General features: G+C 47.9%; 2 protein-coding genes across 4 annotated transcripts in view; one reads left to right on the top strand and one right to left on the bottom strand.

Annotated features, from left to right (window-relative positions):
* Nucleotides 1-9,565, bottom strand: part of ABCC6 (ATP binding cassette subfamily C member 6) — a 49,024-nt gene extending 39,459 nt beyond the window's left edge. For 2 of the 3 annotated variants that reach the window (XM_025416410.3, XM_035717479.1), the window contains exons 1-6: nt 9,418-9,565; nt 8,380-8,562; nt 6,212-6,337; nt 5,940-6,068; nt 2,521-2,646; nt 1,610-1,671 (exon numbers count right to left, since the gene is read on the bottom strand). In XM_025416410.3, the coding sequence (XP_025272195.1) occupies nt 1,610-1,671; nt 2,521-2,646; nt 5,940-6,068; nt 6,212-6,337; nt 8,380-8,562; nt 9,418-9,453 (662 nt within the window). In that variant the 5' untranslated portion in view covers nt 9,454-9,565. The remainder of the gene's footprint in view (nt 1-1,609; nt 1,672-2,520; nt 2,647-5,939; nt 6,069-6,211; nt 6,338-8,379; nt 8,563-9,417) is intronic. The other variant, XM_025416411.2, reaches the window with a different exon arrangement.
* A 4,128-nt stretch (nt 9,566-13,693) lies between these two features.
* LOC112679048 (nodal modulator 1) overlaps nt 13,694-18,135 on the top strand; it is a 57,170-nt gene continuing 52,728 nt past the window's right edge. The window contains 3 exon segments of the mRNA XM_025478542.3: nt 13,694-13,980; nt 16,228-16,317; nt 17,858-17,903. Coding sequence (XP_025334327.3) covers nt 13,807-13,980; nt 16,228-16,317; nt 17,858-17,903 — 310 coding nt within the window. The 5' untranslated portion in view covers nt 13,694-13,806.

Raw genomic sequence — 18,135 nt, 5'->3', positions numbered from 1 at the left:
TTTGTGCCAATAGGAATGGTCTACCTCCTTCTTCAGTGTCTCCTTGCCCTCCAGGTATGGGGGCCAGTTTGTGAACCAACACACATACACATGAAGTTATTACTATGGGGGCAGCTGGGTGGCTCAGTGGTTGAGCATCTGCCTTTGGTTCAGGTCATGATCCTGGGGTCCTGGGATCGTGTCCCACTTCAGGCTCCCTGCAGGGAGCCTGCTTCTCCCTCGGTCTGTGTCTCCGCCTCTCTCATGAATGAATAAATAAAATATTTTTTTAAAAAGAGATTAGTTACTATAGACTTCTATAGCAGTAGTGTTGTTTTCTACTCAGATCTCCATAATCTTACTGATAATAAGGAGAAGGTCCTTTTTGGTGGTCCTAAGTTCCCATCTGAAACTTTCCAAGTTCCTTTATTTTAGACAGATGGGGGGCAGAGGAAGAAAGAGAGAATCTTAAATAGGCTTCACGCCCAGCACAGAGCCCAATGTGGGGCTCGATCCCATGACCCTGGGATCATGACCTGAGCTGAAATCAAGAATCGGATGCTTACTCGACTGTACCACCCAGGCACGGCTCTAAATTCGTTAAAAAACAACCACCAACCAACAACAACAACAAACACAGACACACAGACACACAGGGAAAACTCAGTCAATCTAGTTCTGATCTAGAGGTTATTGACATGGCTTGGTTTTCACTGAAATTTTTGGACCCTAATAAGGCAAACAGCTTGAGGAATGGTTCATAAATGCCACGTTTGGAAAACAGAGGGTTAGGTCCCCTCTAGAGCTGGTTAGCAAACCTGTATGCACTTCCCACCCATTCCTCCCCCTAGAGCATCCTGTTTGTGTATTTACCAACCACTTTGTGCAATACTCATAATGGACCAGACACTATGTGCCTCACAAGCCTTATTTCACTTAATCCTCATCACCCTATATAAGGTAGATGCTCTTCTTATCCTCATTTTACAGGTGTGGGGACTGAGACACAGAGAAGTTAAGTAGCTTGCCCGGGGTCACACAGCCAGGAAGTGGTGGAGCTAGGATTTACATCCAGGTGCTACCAAGATCCGACTACAGTGTGGCCAGGAGGGGGACCCTGCAGGTGGGCACACCCTCAGCACCTGGCACGCTAGCCCTGGAGAAACATCTGTCTTCTCCACCAGCCTGGGAGCCTCTGGAGAGTAAAGATGTGAGGTCTTTCCCATACTTTGCCCAGAGTAGGTACTTACTCGATATTGTGGCATGCATGAAGCCGAGTAATGGATATGACTTTGTTGAGCACCTGCTGTGTACAAGCATTTAGCAATTTACTTTTAATGAAGGTAGAGTTGTTCCCCTTTTACAGAGGGGCAAATGGAAATTCTGAATGTTTGCCATATGGGCCAGCAAAGAGGGAGAGCCAGGCCTCACTTGGTGAGTGAATGAGATGGAATGTGGATATTGGACACTGAAATCTGGCAGAGAAGCACTGAGACTGAGAGGGAGAAACCTGGCTGACCTTGGTTGGCTTGGGGAAACGTCTCGGGGAGAGAGCTGTGGTGATGAATAAGGGTGGCAAAGGCAGGTGGCGGGGGCACCACCTCGGCCTGTTTCCTGCTACTTTACTTACCCAGAAACCCACCAGAACATGGCCCTGGAGAGGAAGGAAGCTTCAGCCTTTGGACACGGATTCTGTAAAGACAAGACACAAGGTGGAGGGAGGACGTGGTCTCACGTTCCATGGCTGGTGTAAGGCAAGGGAACCGAGGCCAGGAAGATAATGCCATCACATTATCATTTTTTATTTTTTTCTTCCATTCCCATAGATTTCAAAAGCCTACTATGGTTTTCACTTGATTACTTATGTCAATTTTTTATTTTTCCTTCCATTCTCAGATTTAAAAAGCCCTACCATAGTTTTCACTTGATTACTCATGTAGCTGAGCATTTTTTTTTTTTTTTTAGACGATCTCTCCCTCAGATCCTTTCCTGATTTCGCAGGCTTGTTCAACACCGCCTGTTGTAAACTCTCTTGGCCACAGATTTCTCCTGCAGGGCACTCGTCCCCCCCCCCCCCCCATTGTAATTTTGCACATATTTGTGTGATTATGTGGATAATGCCTGGTTCCTCGACCTGGCTGTTAGCTGCATGAGGAGAGGGACTACATTTGCTTGTGCACCATCGATCCTCAGGACTTAGTTGTGGCACAGATCAGGGACTGGCAGACTGCCTGTCTCTGCAAATAAAATTTTATGGGAACACAGCCACGCTCCTTTGACACACTGTCTGTGCTGCAACAGCAGAGTTGAATAGTTGTCACAGAAACCATATGGCCCACAAAGCCTAAGATATTTTCTATCTTGCTCTGATCAGAAAAAGTTGGCCAACCCATGGCACAGGGCAGAGATAGACAATACCCATTTTGCTGAATGAAAGAATGCATGAAACATGCTTAGAGGCTTGGGCTCTAGTTTAGCTCCCTTCTGTCCCATGGGGAGAGCGAGACCAGACGTGGAAGTGAGGGAGACGCGACAACTTACAGACTGCTGGGGGTCTTTAGGGAAGAAGGGAGGTTGATCAACGAGGCAGGACAGCACGAACTGTGCCGCCACCAGAGACAAACACAAGTAGGTCGCCAGGTGAGAGAAGGGGTCACTCCGGAAGTCCTGTGGGAGAGAAAGCAGAGGTCCCATTGAGTCTGAGCTGAGGCCCCTGGAGAGCACAGGCTGGGCAGGGCACCTGTAAAGGGGAAAAAAGGTCAAGGATGAGTGGGGTTTCAGAGACTAAGAGCAGGGCCCAGGCAGGGATCCAGAGCCACAGGGTTTGAAAGCCAGTACCCCTGGTGTCCCAGTTTATGAATACTCAATTTGCACACATTCTGACTATACACATGGTGGGCCAGGTGTCTCCCCTTAGCCAGGTGATAATTGGCCACAGCCCCTGGAATGTGAGACAAGGGAATACTTTTCCTTTCTCCTTGTGCCACAGAGGAAAGCCTTTCTGCACTCCAGCCCTCCACCCCCATCTCAATCTCCCTTTCTTCTTCCTCATGGCCAGTGTTCTCTGGTTTAAGAAGGGAACTGATTTGGGGATCCCTGGGTGGCTCAGTCGCTTAAGCACCTGGGTATTGATTTCGGCTCAGGTCTTGATCTCAGGGTCATGATCACAGGGTCCTGAGATGGAGCCCTGCATTGGGCTCCACACTCAGTGGGGAGTCAGCTTGAGATTCCCTCTCTTCCTCTCCCTCCACCCCTCCCACTGCTCATACTCAACCCTCCCTAAAATAAGCAAATCTTTAAAGAAAACAGAAGGGAACTGGTTTTATTGAGCATTTACTCTGCCCTGTGCCTATGCAGTAGTCTTTTTTGTTTTTGTGTTTTTTTTTTGAGTAGGCTCCACACCCAGCATGGAGCCCAATGCTGGAATGCTGGGCTTGAACTCAGAATCCTGAGATCAAGACCTGAGCTGATATCAAGGGTCAGACACTCAACCAACTGAGCCACCCAGGCGCCCCTAAGCAGGAGTAAAGCTTTATAGGCACTGTCTCATCACCTTGACTCCAGCTGGAGTTTACTTGCTCTGTTTTACTCATGTGGAAAAAGGCTCAGAGAAGCCATAGTACCTTGCTCAAGTGCACACAGATGATCTGATCCAAACCACAAGCTTTTGCTGCCCTCTGGTCAGAGCACCTTAGTTTCTTTTCTCATGCTCAGGTATGTGGTTTATGCAGAACTGACTCCATTCCAAGCGGTGGGCAGGTGACTGAGGTCTGACCAATGAGTATGTTCCAGTTCCCTGGCCACTGTGATTGCATTAGGAATGGAGGCCAGACCCACACTGGGCCAATGAGAGCTAGAACCATCGAGAGATCTTCTACCAGGTTTGCTTCACAGGCAGATCATTAAGTGTGGATCAATTGGTGGCTCTTCTGGCTACCCCACCGGGGAACAAAGCTAACATAGCAGAGCCAAGGGACAGAAATGGAGATCTGGTGTCATCTGGACACCGGGATCAGCTAAGCCCAGGAGATCTCCCATTTATGAGCTAATAAATCCCTTTGGACCTTTCCCCCCTTAAGCTAGTGTGAGTTGAGTTCTTGTGGCTTAAAACAAGAGCCCTAGTTTCAAATTGCAATTCCTTGCCTGGATTTCTACACTCTTCTGTTCGTGTTTTTTTGCAGATTGTAGACAATTGGGTATTCCAACCACATTATGGCCCACCTTCCCTATATTGCCATTTTTACAACTTTCTATCAGGAGGTTTGTTCTTAATTTGGGGGTGATGGACTTGGGCTCTGTGCTCCTTGGCTATGTAACCTTGGGGAAGCTATTCAAAATTCTTGGCCTTGGTTTCCTTGTCTTTAAATCAGGACTGTTAGAATCTGCCACAGAGCATTCTTGTGAGACTCCAATGAAGACATGATGTAAAGAGCCTGCCACAGGGCCTGGCATGTGTGGATTGGGCTCCAGAGCATGTGTGGTCACAGTATTATTATTTCTATACTGTGTCTGTCAACTGTGGGAACCTCCCTTTTCATAAATCAGTGGATGGCCTATAGAATTTTCCCATTTGTTAGAAACTCAGTTACAAAGATTACTTTGTAAAAATCTTTACAAAGTAAAGAGGAATGGAGTTCCTCTGCCTTTTTCTTTCAGGAGCAGGATGGAGCAACCATTTAGCTGGAAAAATGATGACCTACAGCCTGCTGCAAGGGGTCCCTAGATCAGATGTCTTGGGTGGGCATGACATCTCTGCAAGCAATTTTCAACTGGGGCAAATTTGTCCCCAGGGAACGTTTGGCTATGTCCGTAGACATTCTGGGTTACCATAATGGGGGTGTGCTGTTGGCATCTAGTGGGTGGAGGCCAGGGGTGCTGCTCAACATCTCACAATGCAAGAATGGTTCCCTCTACCCATCTGTTCTTGTCCACTGTGTCCTGAGGTTGAGAAACCCTGGTCTAGGCTACTTTTCCCTTTGCAGATAAAATGATCCATTGTGTCCCTTAATATGGAAGTGCTACTTCCCAGGACAGAAATGAGTGGGTATGCAAAATGAGTATGTATCTGCGGATGAGACCATGGGTGAGGGTAAGTGAGCATGAGGGGAAATGTGCATGCACATACAGAAAGAGTGTGCACAAGTGTGTTTAGGAGGTCGTGGGGGCGTAATCCCAGGCTCTTTACCGTTTTCCCTTTTCCTTGGAATTACATTCCATCCATTTCCCACACTAGGAGCCTTTTCAAGAACACAAATTTGAGAGAGTAACATGTCATGGAGACCATCTGGACGTAGATGTGACTGAACCCCATTAATCTATAAGCGTCGAAGATTATGGAAGGCAGGTGCAGAGATCTACTTCTCTCGCAGCACCTGGGACAAGCCTCGTAAATCCTCTTGTTTACTAGCCTTGCCCTGTACTGTCCGAGTGCTCTGCCTCTTCCTTCATCTCTCCTTGCCCTCTGTGTACGGGGCCACTTTCAAATTTCACTGGGGAAGCCCCTGAGGTTGGGAACCCACAGTGTGCCTGTGCCCGGGGCAAGCGGGGGGCACAGGGGCTCATGGGAGGATGTGTGAATGGATGTGCAGTGTGGGAACCTGTGTCACATGTACCTGAGTGGTGTGGGAGCTTGAAGACACAGACACACTGGCTGGTGGCAAGTGTGGGCGGCCACGTGCACGTGTGTGTGTCTCAGTCTGTGGTTGTGTAATGCGTTCAGAGGGGCATACAGGTGTGTGTCTGGTGTGCAAGTGAAGTGTGTGACATGTGCATGTAAGACATGGGAGTCTGTGTCCATGAAGGATGTATGGGATGATGGGTACACCTGTGCGAGGGAGTCCCCTTGTGTGTGTCTCTGTGTAGACACTAAGTCATGCGTGAAAAGAGGAGGAGGAAGGATGGGACCCAAGGCTTGAAACGGGCATCTCGGTTCCCCCCCCCCCCCCCAGGCCTCCACTTACCCCTTGCAAGGTCAGCTGGGCAGTGCTGGTAATCGGCAAGAGAAAGCAGAGCATCCAGTATCCAAACAGCACCCCTGACGCCCGGACACCCTTCTTCCTCTCCGTGTGGATCAGGAACATGGCAAAGCTCTGGACAGCGGAGGCGGGATGGGCCCCTCAAGGTGGGGAGAGGTGGGGAGGTAGAAGGGGCACCCCGCTCTGCCCCGCACCCTCCACCAGGGCAGGAAAAGCTGCAGCCAGGAGCAAGCCCAGCAAGTCTGGGTCGTCGTTACCATCGTGGTGAGCCACACGGTAGGATGGATGAGGATTTCCGGGGCCTGGGGCATGCCCCGCTGGATTCTCCAAAGAGCCACAGACACGCTGGAGGTGCACAGGATTATGAGGGCGAGCCCAAGCACCTGGGAAAACAGGTTTAGATAAGGCTCATGGGCAAAGAGAAAGGCAGTGGCAAACCAGACAGTGACCCTGTGCCCAACTGGACAGTGGCTCTGGACGAGGCACCACTAAGGTACCAATGTGACTTTGACAGTGCTGGTGTAAAAGATGCCTAAGAAAAAGCAGTAAGGGCTGTTGCAGATGGATCTTGACCTGTAAGTGTCCTATAAATAATGCACGGAGTGATGAAACTCTCTGTTGGGACTAGTATGCCTCTAGACCTTTCTCTAAGATGTGGTGGTCTCTCTTTTGAACAAGAGAAAGTGATGTGGTGAATGCAGGTGGGGGAGAAGACAGGACCTGGGAGCATTAAAGAAACTATTGCAAGCATCTCAGCTAGTCTAAATTAGGGTTTAAACTACTACCGACAGGTTAAGTTTGACACACTGCCTGTTTTTCTATCACCTGTGAGCTAAAAATGGTTTTGACATTTTTCTCTCTTTTTTTAAAAAAAAAATATTTATTTATTTGTGTGTGTGTGAGATAGAAACAGGGAGAACCTAGGGAGATGGAGAAGCCGACTCCCCACTGAGGAGGAAGCCCGATATGGGAGTCAATCCTGGGATCATGACCTGAGCTAAAGGCAGATGCTTAACCAACTGAACCACCCAGGCGTCCCTCTTTATTTTATTTTATTTTTTTTTAAGTAGCCTCCATGCCCAGCATGGGGCTTGAACTCACAACCTTGAGATCAAGACCTGAGCTGAAATCAAGAGTCAGATGTTTCACCAACTGGGCTACCCAGGCACCCCTGGTTTTGACATTTTTCAGGTATTAAACAAAAATCAAGAAAAGTATAACATATCAGGACATGTGAAATTTACATGAAATTCAAATATCAGTGACTATTCATAAAATGTTACTGAAACCCAGTGATGATTATTTACTGTTGTCCGTGGCCGCTTTCCTGCTACAGAGGCATAGTAGTTGGGATGGAGACTATATGACCCTCAAAGCCTCAAATATTTACTATCTGGCCCTTTAAGGAAGAGCGTGCAACCACTTGATAGGTGGTCAGCAATAGGACAAAAATTAACAAGGTATTATGAGGATAAATGAACCTTGAAGGATGTTCTTGCAGAAGTTTGGAGAAGGGGCCAGATGAGCAGGAAGGCTCACACTCGGAATGCCTGTGTTTTTGTAACACACGAAAGCAAATATATAACCATGTTAAGAATAGAAGGGAAGGAAGAAGAAATGTGTGGGAAATATCAGAAAGGGAGACAGAACGTAAAGACTCCTAACTCTGGGAAACGAACTAGGGGTGGTAGAAAGGGGGGAGGGCGGGGGGTGGGAGTGAATGGGTGACAGGCACTGGGTGTTATTCTGTATGTTGGCAAATTGAACACCAATAAAAAATAAATTTATTATTTAAAAAAAAAAAGAATTGGTTTTTAGAAATGTCAGTGGAGAGGTACCTGGGTGGCTCAGTCATTAAGTGGTTAAGCATCTGCCTTCGGCTCAGGTCATGATCCCAGAGTCTTGCAAGAGCTCCCTACTCAGTGGGGAGTCTGCTCCTTCCCCTCTCTCTACCCCTCCCCCCCGTTCATGCACTCTCTCTCACACACTCTTTCAAGTAAATAAATATTCTTTTTAAAAAAGAAATGCCAGTGGAGAAGCATACAAGTCAATGCATAACTGTTAACTTAAAAAGTTCATCTCGGTGTGATACTAAAATCACCTCATGGATCCCAGGAGTATCCATTGCACACTTTGGGGAGTTCCAGGTTATGGTGTTCATAAACTGGCTGGGAACATGCGTGTGCCTGGATGTGTGTGTCTGCAGATGCATGGATTTTATTATTACGGAATCCATTTGGGGCAGACCTTATTCCACAGAGCTTTCCTCTGTAGCCTTGCAGGATCACTCTGTTTGACTAACAGATCCCCTTCTTGTTTCCCACACTGTGTGTCCACTTCAGGGTCGGGTCTCAGCCGGGTTCCAGCCTACTCCTCCCACCTCTCAACCATCGTCTGTTTACAGGCTCCCAGAGGCAGCAGTTACCATTTTGGCCTTGAAGAGGGGGGACATCCGGAGGTAGCCCTTGCCACGGCGGTGGATGTAGAGGAGGTAGATGGGGCCAAGGACCCAGAGGTACATCGGGGGCATCCAGACTCCTGCTGTTTTCAGGAAGCACACATTCAGCAGATGTGCAGCAGTGGGCTCGGGCTCTGTCCAGTTCCAGACCTGAGGGGACACCAGGGCCACCCTTGTGATGGTACCGTGCAGGGGTCCCAAGCTCACCCCATCAGGGAGCAAGGCAACCCTTTGGACTCCTAACATTGCCATGAGAATGGGCCCAGCACTCCTTGGAGTACCTTATAATTCTTGACTCCTTTAACACTAACATCGACTCTATGAAGTCGAGGCAAGCATCATGCTGATTTTTCGTATAAGGAAGCTGAGGCCCAGAGATTAAATAACTTGAGTGACTGTCATCCAGCTGGAAAGGGGTGGTGTCCTGCTTATTTTTCTTTACTGTTCCCCACTTCACTGCTGGCCAACTCTGTGAACTTCAGCCTCCCTGTGCCTCAGTTTCCTTCCCTAAAACGGGGAGGGGCGGTGTTCAGAGATTGTACCTCTAAGGGTTGAGTTAAATGGGTTACTGCCAGTAAAACACATAGTAGGATGTTGGGTACAAAGTAAGCCCTCTATTAACATCAATAATTATTACTGCCTTACTTGGTGGCCCCTGAAATCCTGGGAGCTGGCGACTCTCACTCCCACCCCATGAACGTCACTCCCCAGAGTCCTTTGCAAAGAGCCAGGCTGAAAGAGGAAGTCAGCCCGAGAGGTGGGGGTCCTGAAGCTTTGTGCAAATAGAGGTCAAAGCTCACCGGCAGCTGGGAGGTCTGGAAGCCTCATTAGCAGGGCTAGGGTCTCTGGGGGGCAGGATCTGATAAAGGGGTCTCTCTCCCCTGCTTTTCGTCTGGCTGGGAATTTGGTGGTCTCTCCCCTCCCCAGTATCACCGACAGAGGAGAGCTTTTGGGGAGATCTAACGAGCCCGGAAAAGGAGAGTGGGGCAGGAGGGGGACACTCACCGCCTGTCCCAGGCAGGGCTCTGCAGGCGCGGCCATCGCGCACCCCCAGTGCCTGTCTGTCTGTCTTCCCCGAGGTCTGTCCCTTGGTCCCCGGGCAACCTCCTCGGCCACACTCCAGGTCCTGGAAGGGGCGGGGACTGGCAGGCTTGTCTGAGATTTGAGCTCTGGGATAGCCAAGCCCAGGGCAAGGTCCTGCCCGGCGATAGGGGTGGGGCGAGAGGGGTGAGAAGAGGTGATCAGAGGAGGATCTGAGGGGACGATCTGAGTGGAGGGGGAGGGGAGGGAGGGGATCCTCGAGCCCCAGAGAGTGCAGTGGCATCCCAGTAGAACCCGCCAACCCTGCAACAAGCGGCATGAACGCTGTCTGTCTGTATCGTGGAGGGAAGATTTTCAGATCACTAATGAATAGTTTAGTGCAGTGTCCAGCACATGGTAAATGCTCAAAAAGAGTTAGCAATTGTCAGCCTTAGTAGTGTTATTTCATCCATAGGTTACTGAACAGGGGTTCTGATATGTGCCATATCAGAAATATAATACAGAAAGATGGTTGCTCCATGCGAAATGAAAAACAGAAATTATAATACAAAGTAGACTATGATATTTTTTGAAAAACAAGCAAACAAACAAAAGAAGTAAATGCTTAGATTGGAGAAAGTGGGGAAAGAAGTAAAATCTTTGCCTTCCTCTCCTGGGTCTTCAAGCCAAGTGTGTGTTCCCAGCTAGTAGCTCTTCTTGGAAAATCCTCTATGTGACATATATGCATAGATGAAAAATGGAAATGTACTCCAGCCGTAATCATGGGAATTCTAATTTTCTTTTCTTTTTTCTTTCTTCCTTACTGCCACAAGCCATGTATTCTTTTCAAGATAGAGAGGAAAAGACAGCTTTTCCAGACAGACACAGTTACTCACTTTGGATAAAAAAGTAAAATCCTGGGATCCCTGGGTGGCGCAGTGGTTTGGCACCTGCCTTTGGCCCAGGGCGCGATCCTGGAGACCCGGGATCGAATCCCACGTCGGGCTCCCGGTGCATGGAGCCTGCTTCTCCCTCTGCCTGTGTCTCTGCCTCTCTCTCTCTCTCTCTCTCTCTCTCTCTGTGACTATCATAAATAAATAAAAATTAAAAAAAAAAAAAGTAAAATCCTCTTCACTCCCCATGCTGCCTTGTCCTTTCTCTGCAGATCTTTCACTCCTGCCTCCTGTATGCCCTCCACTATGTGGGTTCCCCCTTTCTTTTGGGGTTTCTTGACCCTGGTCTGGGGCCCTAAGTCAGTCTTCAGCTGTCCTCCTGCCTGAGTCTTCTAGAAGAGCAGGGACACAAGGAACAAACTCAGTTGTGAAGTGAAGTATGGCAGGTCTGCTCCTTACATTTATACATTATGTCTGTTGATTTGAGAGGTGATTTTGGTGGAGGCTGATGGAAATTAGGGGGAAGGCTTGAGCCCTCTCTCTCTGGGACTCCGCCTCCAAATGGCATTGCCACAGTTCTAGTGCTTTATTTTATTGTAAATTTGAAGAGGAATTTGAGGGCAATGATGAAAATTTGAGAGGGAATATTCAGGAAGTGAGAAAGAACACAGAGGAAATCAGTTGGGTGAGCCAAGAACAGATCTCAGGGATCCCAAGGCCTACTTTCCAGTCCTCTGAACAGTACATGGCTGCATGCAGAGCCCTAGACAAGTCCCTTCCCACCCCCAGCCCCGGGTTCCTATTCTGCGAGGTAAGAAGGTTCCATAGGCCACCATTTCCTAATTGGTGGCTTTCAACCCCTTGGAAATTTGCCAAGACAAACCAGGAATTTGTGCTAGGGAGAAGAAAGGGCATCTGTTTCAATCGTAGTTATGAATAACAAACCCCAGGGGCACCTGGGTGGCTCAGTCAGTTAAGTGACCCACTCTTGATTTTGGCTCAGGTCATGATCTCAGGGTCATGAGATCAAGCCCTGCATTGGTCTGCACACCGAGCATGGAATCTTTTTGAGAGTCTTTCTCTCCTTCTCCCTCTGCCTATCTCCCTACTCTCTCAAATAAATAAATAAATAAATAACCCCAATAAAGAAAATAATTTAACTAGTTTCTCTTTATAACTAAACACTTGAGGATTCCACTGTATTTCAAGAATGCAGAGTGAGAAACGGAGATCAGATGCGCCCATGATTGAGATCCTCTGTGGATCTGTCATTCCATTGTAGCCGTTATGAAAGTTTTGTCCATTGCATAGTTTACACTCTCTGTGGTTCAGAGTTGTACATTGCTTGAGTCTTAGTCACAATGGCAAATTCTAGTGGGAATTTTTTTCTCTTACCTGGTCATGTAGAAACAAAATATAAAAACTATCACAATAAAGCACCTGATTCTTTAGTAGGACAAAATGGAAGAATTCCAATATCAGGTCAAAAAAGCAATTTTTGTCTATTTTGATGTGGTGATTTGCAGCTAAATTCAGTTTTTGTCATCGTAAACCTCTAGTCTTGGGACAAAACACCAACATGCTGAGATTTGAATTTATTTTCCAACAACTCATGCTTCAAGTCACAGACAGTGCAAAGTAAATTCACTGCTTGCATCTCTTGCTTATGGGAGGAAACCCCTCAAACTTGTTTCTTTGCAAATGTTATTAGAGCTGAGATTTAAATAAGTTCTAAATACACTTTTTAAACATTATGCTGATCTTAAATGACCTATGCATTGCTTTAAAAAAGGTATTGATCATTTATCACAGAAAATGCACCGGCTTAAATTCCTAAAGGTTTTTTTTTTTTAAGATTTTATTTATTTATTCATGTGAGACACACAGTGAGAGAGGGAGAGGCAGAGACACAGGCAGAGGGAGAAGCAGGCTCCACGCAGGGAGCCCAATGTGGGACTCAATCCTGGGTCTCCAGGATCACGCCCTGGGCCAAAGGCAGGCGCTAAACCACTGAGCCACCCAGGGATCCCCCCCAAAGGTGTTTTTGAGATTACATATCACCTGTGAAATATATGTGCCAAAAAGATTTGGGAAAGTTGTTGGCTACATGCATCAACATGAATTTATTTATTTGTGAGAGACACAGAGAGAGGCAGGGACATAGATAGAGGCATCACGACCTGAGCCAAAGGCAGATGCTCAAACACTGAGCCACCCAGGCGTCCCACATAATTCAACTTTGGAGTTTTTTTAAAGCTTTATTGAAATAAAATTCATATACAAAAGATTGCACTCTGTTGTGCCCAAGATTGTGAATCCGAGAAACCACTGAGGAGCCGACACCAATGCAAACACACGAGGGTTTATTTACAAGCTCGAGCTTGGGTCCAAGTGTACCCGACACAGCGGAGCAGGAACTTGGACCCCGAAGTGGGTTACAGCTGGTTTTTTTATAGGCTGGTCTAGGGGATTTTCAGAAGGGGTGGAAGAATTTCTCAAGTTCCGCTTACATTCTGATGTGGGGCTTTCAAGGGCATTGAGCTCTGTTCTCATTCTAATATGGGACTTTCTACCACGGGCGTGGGCTCTGTTGTCTTTCTGATATGGGATTACCTGCCCAGGCCATTGAGGACATTCTGCAGTTTTTCCTGTAAAGTTCAGCTCTTATTCACAGGGGCCTAAGATGGCTGTACTTGTGTTAATGTTAAACTTGAGGTGGAATGGCCTTGATTTTTCTCAGCCTCCACACACTCCTTGAAATAAGTCAGTCGGAGAAGGACAAACATTATATGGTCTCATTCATTTGGGGAATATAAATAATAGTGAAAGGGAATAGAGGGGAAGGGAGAAGAAATGGGTAGGAAATACCAGAAAGGGAGACAGAACATCAAGACTCCTAACTCTGGGAAATGAACTAGGGGTGGTGGAAGGGGAGGAGGGCGGGGGGTGGGGGTGACTGGTGGCGGGCACCGAGGGGGGCACTTGATGGGATGAGCACTGGGAGTTACTCTATATGTTGGCAAGTTGGAACACCAATAAAAAATAAATTCATAAAAAAAAATAATTGCCAAACAAAAGCTAAAATGCTCAAGTGCTAAATGTTAATTATTGATTAAAGGAAAATTTAGTTAACATTAAAAAAAAAAGATTGCACTCCCTTAGTGCCCATCTTGGCGGATTTGGAGTTTGTACCCTATACCGCACCGGCTGGACGGTGCGCGCAGTCCTCCGGGCCTGCAGGGGGCACACGGGGGCTCGTTTTTGTTGCCGAGCATGCGCGGTAGTTACCCGGTCGGGGCGTGGGCGTGGCGGCGTGGCGCGCACGCGCGGCGGCGGCGGCGGCGGCGGCGGCGGCGGCGGGGGGCGGGGCCTGGGCTGTCAGCCGCGGACCGAGGAGGAAGCGGCGGGCCGCGCGCGGGGCGGGGGACGGGGGGCGGACCCGGGAGGCCTGCGGCGGGGCGGGCGGCGGACCCGGGAGGCCATGCGGGCGAGCGGGGCGGCGGGGCGGCGGGGGCCGGGGGCGGTGGCCGCTCTGCTGCTGCTGCTGCTGCTGCTGCTGAGCGGCGCGGGCCCGGCGCGCGGCTCCGAGGACATCGTGGTGGGCTGCGGGGGCTTCGTCAAGTCGGACGTGGAGATCAACTACTCGCTCATCGAGGTGAGCGCCGGGCCGGGCGCTCCACCTGTCGGCGCTCGGCGGCCTCGCCCGGGCCGCCACCTGCTCCACGCTCTCGGAGGAGCCCTCGCCGCCCCGGAGGCTCCGCTCTGCGCGGGCGCTGCCCCGGGCCGGCGCCTCCCGGTCGCGCTGGGCGAGGGAGGGCGGTGGGGGGAGGGGAGGGGGATGGATCGCGTCCTGGGGTCGCCTGCCGAGGGGGCCGGCGGGCCTTGGAGGATGCGCGCACCGGGTGGGGGGCGGTGTTGGTAGCTCCCATCAGCTCCCTCAAAACGAAGGATTCCCCCCCAAATCAGGACACCCAAACTCCAGAAACCCCCCCAAATCCGGATCCAAGATGCTAGGGGACTCTGACCGTCCCCACAATCCAGGCCCCAGATCTCTTAAAAGCCACTCTCTGGCAGGACCCAGACCCCCACATCCTCAAAACTCAGATCCCCTGGAACTTAGATTTCCCCAAACCCCGAGTCTGGAATCTAGAGGCTGCCGAGTCTGGACCCCTGGCCCCACAGCTCAGAGCCCCCCCCCCCCAAGGTCCTAATCCACTCCTCCTAAAACTGCGCCACCCCCCCCCCCCCCCCGGGATGCTCTTAGGGGGATCCCAACCCTGTACATGTCTTGGCATCTCTGGGGCTTGGAATCCTGTTTTTAATCTCCCGCATCCCTCCCTTGGGGAAATCTCCCATTTTCCTCTGTGAACGGAGAGTTAGTTGTCTGCTGCCCTGATTACCTTGCTGGGTGGTGACTGGGGTGACGCCAGAGATTTGTGCAGAAGTCTTTGTGTTAAGTTGTAAAACCCCATGCAGCTACATGATTATCGGCCCAGTGGGACTGTGACCCAGAAAGCTTTTGCCAAGAGGAAGGTCACTTGTCGGGATAGATGGGAAGGGACCTGATGGAGGGCTTGGCCTCTATTTTAGGAGGGTACTGATGATGGGGCAGGAGAAGGGGATTTGAAAGGGGATAAAAGAAGGAAAGAGGCTAGGAGATGCTGGAGAGAAGGGACGTAGGGGGGACCTCAGACCCCAGGGACTGCCTGAAAGCCTGGTTGAGCCACGCCAGTGCTGGCAGCGGAAGGGCAGCGCTGAGGAATTAAATGTTCTCCGAATCTGGGTGCAGAGATAGGTTTGGGGAGGGGCTGAGGATCGTTTTCACACCCCACGAGGTCTTTCACCTGGCCTCGTTTTTGTTCCTGGAGGATGGGGTTGGGACAGAAGCAGCCCAACCCAGGACGCGGTGTATTTCCTAAAGAAGACCCTTCCGTCTGTGGCTCGTGTCTGATCTTAAGTCAGGTGTTTAGTGAACCTGCCCACCTGCAGTTTCAGGGTTCCTAGGTTCTGCTGGGTCCCCGAGCCACCTCCTGGATTGCCTCCCAGTGTGTGGGCACAGGCAGTTTCAGAAGCTGCCTTGCAAGGCTTTTTGTAGCTTGTAGTTTCCTGAGGCTCTGGGAGAAAAGTGAAGGCAGAGAGATGTGAGTAATACAACATAGTAATATAGTAAAATAATAATAGTATTTTGTTTTTTGAATCATGCTCTCTGCCAGATGCTTAAAATGCATAGACGTGATCCTGTATAAACACAAAGGGAAGTGGCTCTTTTCCTTGCCCCTTATGAAACTGGACCTCAGGAGGTAAATTGACTTGCCCAAGGTCACACAGTACAGGGAAGACCCAGACTTTGCTGGAACATTTTAAAAAGTTAACAGATTGTGTTTGGAAATGCCCAGGATGCAAGAGCTTTGGAGATCCTTGATAAGACCTGTATTAAACCTCCTTTGCTTTGTTTTTGCCAGAGAATGAACATAAGAGAGAAGATTAAAAGTTTCTAGATGAGTGTTACTCCCAAGTATTCGGAATCATTTGGGATTAATAGTTTCAGATCCTTGGCCCTCGCCGCAAACCTTCTAGTTTAGAAACAGACATGGGGCTCGGGGATTACATTTTAATAAGCACTTTTCCTAACAGCAAATTTGAAAATTTGTTCTAGGTGGAAACAACATAGGGACAGCCACTAAAAATAAACTGAAAAATATGAGTTTTGGAGGTAGTCTTTAGATGGTTTCTAACCAGAGAAATATCTAATCACATTATTTTTGGGATACTTTGTTTTCTCTCTAATGCCTGGTGGTAATAGCAGCATGTAGTAGGTCCTCAGCAAACGCATACTGATAGATTGCATCCTGGCATAATGTATGTAGGTAATTCTCTTACGACTTCTTTCCTTGCTTTCTAGATAAAGCTGTATACCAAGCATGGGACTTTGAAATACCAGACAGACTGTGCCCCTAATAATGGTTACTTTATGATCCCCTTGTATGATAAGGTAAGAGACTACTGTAGTCATTTATGATGGGAAGTAGTAAGTGTGGCCCTCGGCACTGCACGAACCGGAGCAGTCTTGATTTGCCACACAAGCGAAAACTCATCTCTTTTGTAAATTAGAAGTGGTATTTGACAATTCTGGCCAAATTTTGAGGGAGACAGTTTCTAAACTGGTTTGATTGAATACAGTGGCTCCTCAGTGTCTGCAGGGACATTTGGCAGTCAATGTCTAGAGACATTTCTGGTTGTTACTACTGCTTGGGGTTGAGGGAGTGCTACAGTATCCAGTGAGTAGAGGCCAGAAATGAAGCTCGACTTCACATCATGCTACATAGGACAGACCAAACATCGGCGGTGCAGACACTGAGAAACCCTGATTTAATAGGGTTAAGTTTGCAAGCAGCTTAACACACTGTTTAAAAAATTATACAAGTGATACGAGAATTTATGAGCTTTGTGGAAGACAACAAAACAAGGTCTTTAGAAGTATACGAAGTAAATTTAATCTTTACCCCCCAATTTCTCATCCCTCAGTAATGGTAATGGGTAGCCCCACTGATAAAAGTTTTAGTGTGTATCCTGAAAGACTGCTTTCTGTGTGCTGTGATTATAAAGATGTTTACACGTGTGCACGTGTGCATAGATGTATATCTGCCAATTCCTACTTGCAACCCAGCCTCCCCTGCTCCCACCCCCGCCCCCCTCCCCATGTCAACTTTTTATTTGGAAACACAGATTTGAAGCACGTTGAAGAAATAATCAATAGGCACACATCGTTTTGATTTTGGTTTTTAAAATATCAAATGGAGTTAAACAATAGAAATCATTCTGCAGTTTGGTTTTTCTTTTCCCTGTGATAATATCTTGATATGCTTTCAACATCAGTGTGTATGGATCTGTTGCCCTCTTTTTAATGGCTGCACAGCACATCAGAATCAAATGAAAATTGTAATTTATGTAACCACGTCTCTGTTGGTAGGCATAGAGGCTTTTCCCAATTTAAAAAATTTATTACTGACAACACAGCAATAAATATTCTTGAACTTAGGTCTAGGCACAATACATAGGACTGACTTCTACAGGTTGATCTTAAAATATGGTGTTTTTTTTGTTGTTGTTTTAACTTATTCCTATCAATCTCAAGAAACCAGGGTATGTGAATAACACCTAGTTTTCAGCAGTGACTTTCATTGCTAAGAATACATGCTGACGCTAGCAACCTGGGCTCGGGAGGGGTTAATAGACTCCATGAGTAGTGCATTTGATATCAAAAGACAATGAGTGACTAAATATAATGCCTTTAGAACTTTTCCATGGGCACTAAGTTGGTATTTTCTGATTGGTTGGATGGGGACTTCTGGGCATTCAACTTCAGCTTGCTGCATCTGAAGGCAATCAGAAAGCCCACAGCTACTTAGAGTGGAGCGTGTGCTTGGAATTTCATTGCAGGTGTATAAATCCTAGATTAAATAGTAGCACTGTATTAAACTAGTTGAGAGGTTATCAGTTTTCATCTCTTTTTCTTTCTTCCCCTGTCTTAGGGAGATTTCATTCTGAAGATCGAGCCTCCCTTAGGGTGGAGTTTTGGTAAGTGAACTGAATAATTAGATACATACTCTGTACAGGATTAGATTATATGCCGAATATTAATTTAAATTGGTAGAGTGCAGACACTGTTAAAATACTAAGGACTTATTCCTAGTGAGGAACAAAGCTTTTTCCCCTCCTTGTTACTTTAGAGTAGATTGGATTTACCTTGGACTTACCTTATCATTATTATTTTTAAAGATTTTATTATTTTATTTTAATAAAATATTTT

The sequence above is a fragment of the Canis lupus genome, chromosome 6, assembly GCF_003254725.2.
Source record: "Canis lupus dingo isolate Sandy chromosome 6, ASM325472v2, whole genome shotgun sequence".
Classification (NCBI taxonomy): domain Eukaryota; kingdom Metazoa; phylum Chordata; class Mammalia; order Carnivora; family Canidae; genus Canis; species Canis lupus.
This window is presented reverse-complemented; position numbering and strand designations above follow the sequence as displayed.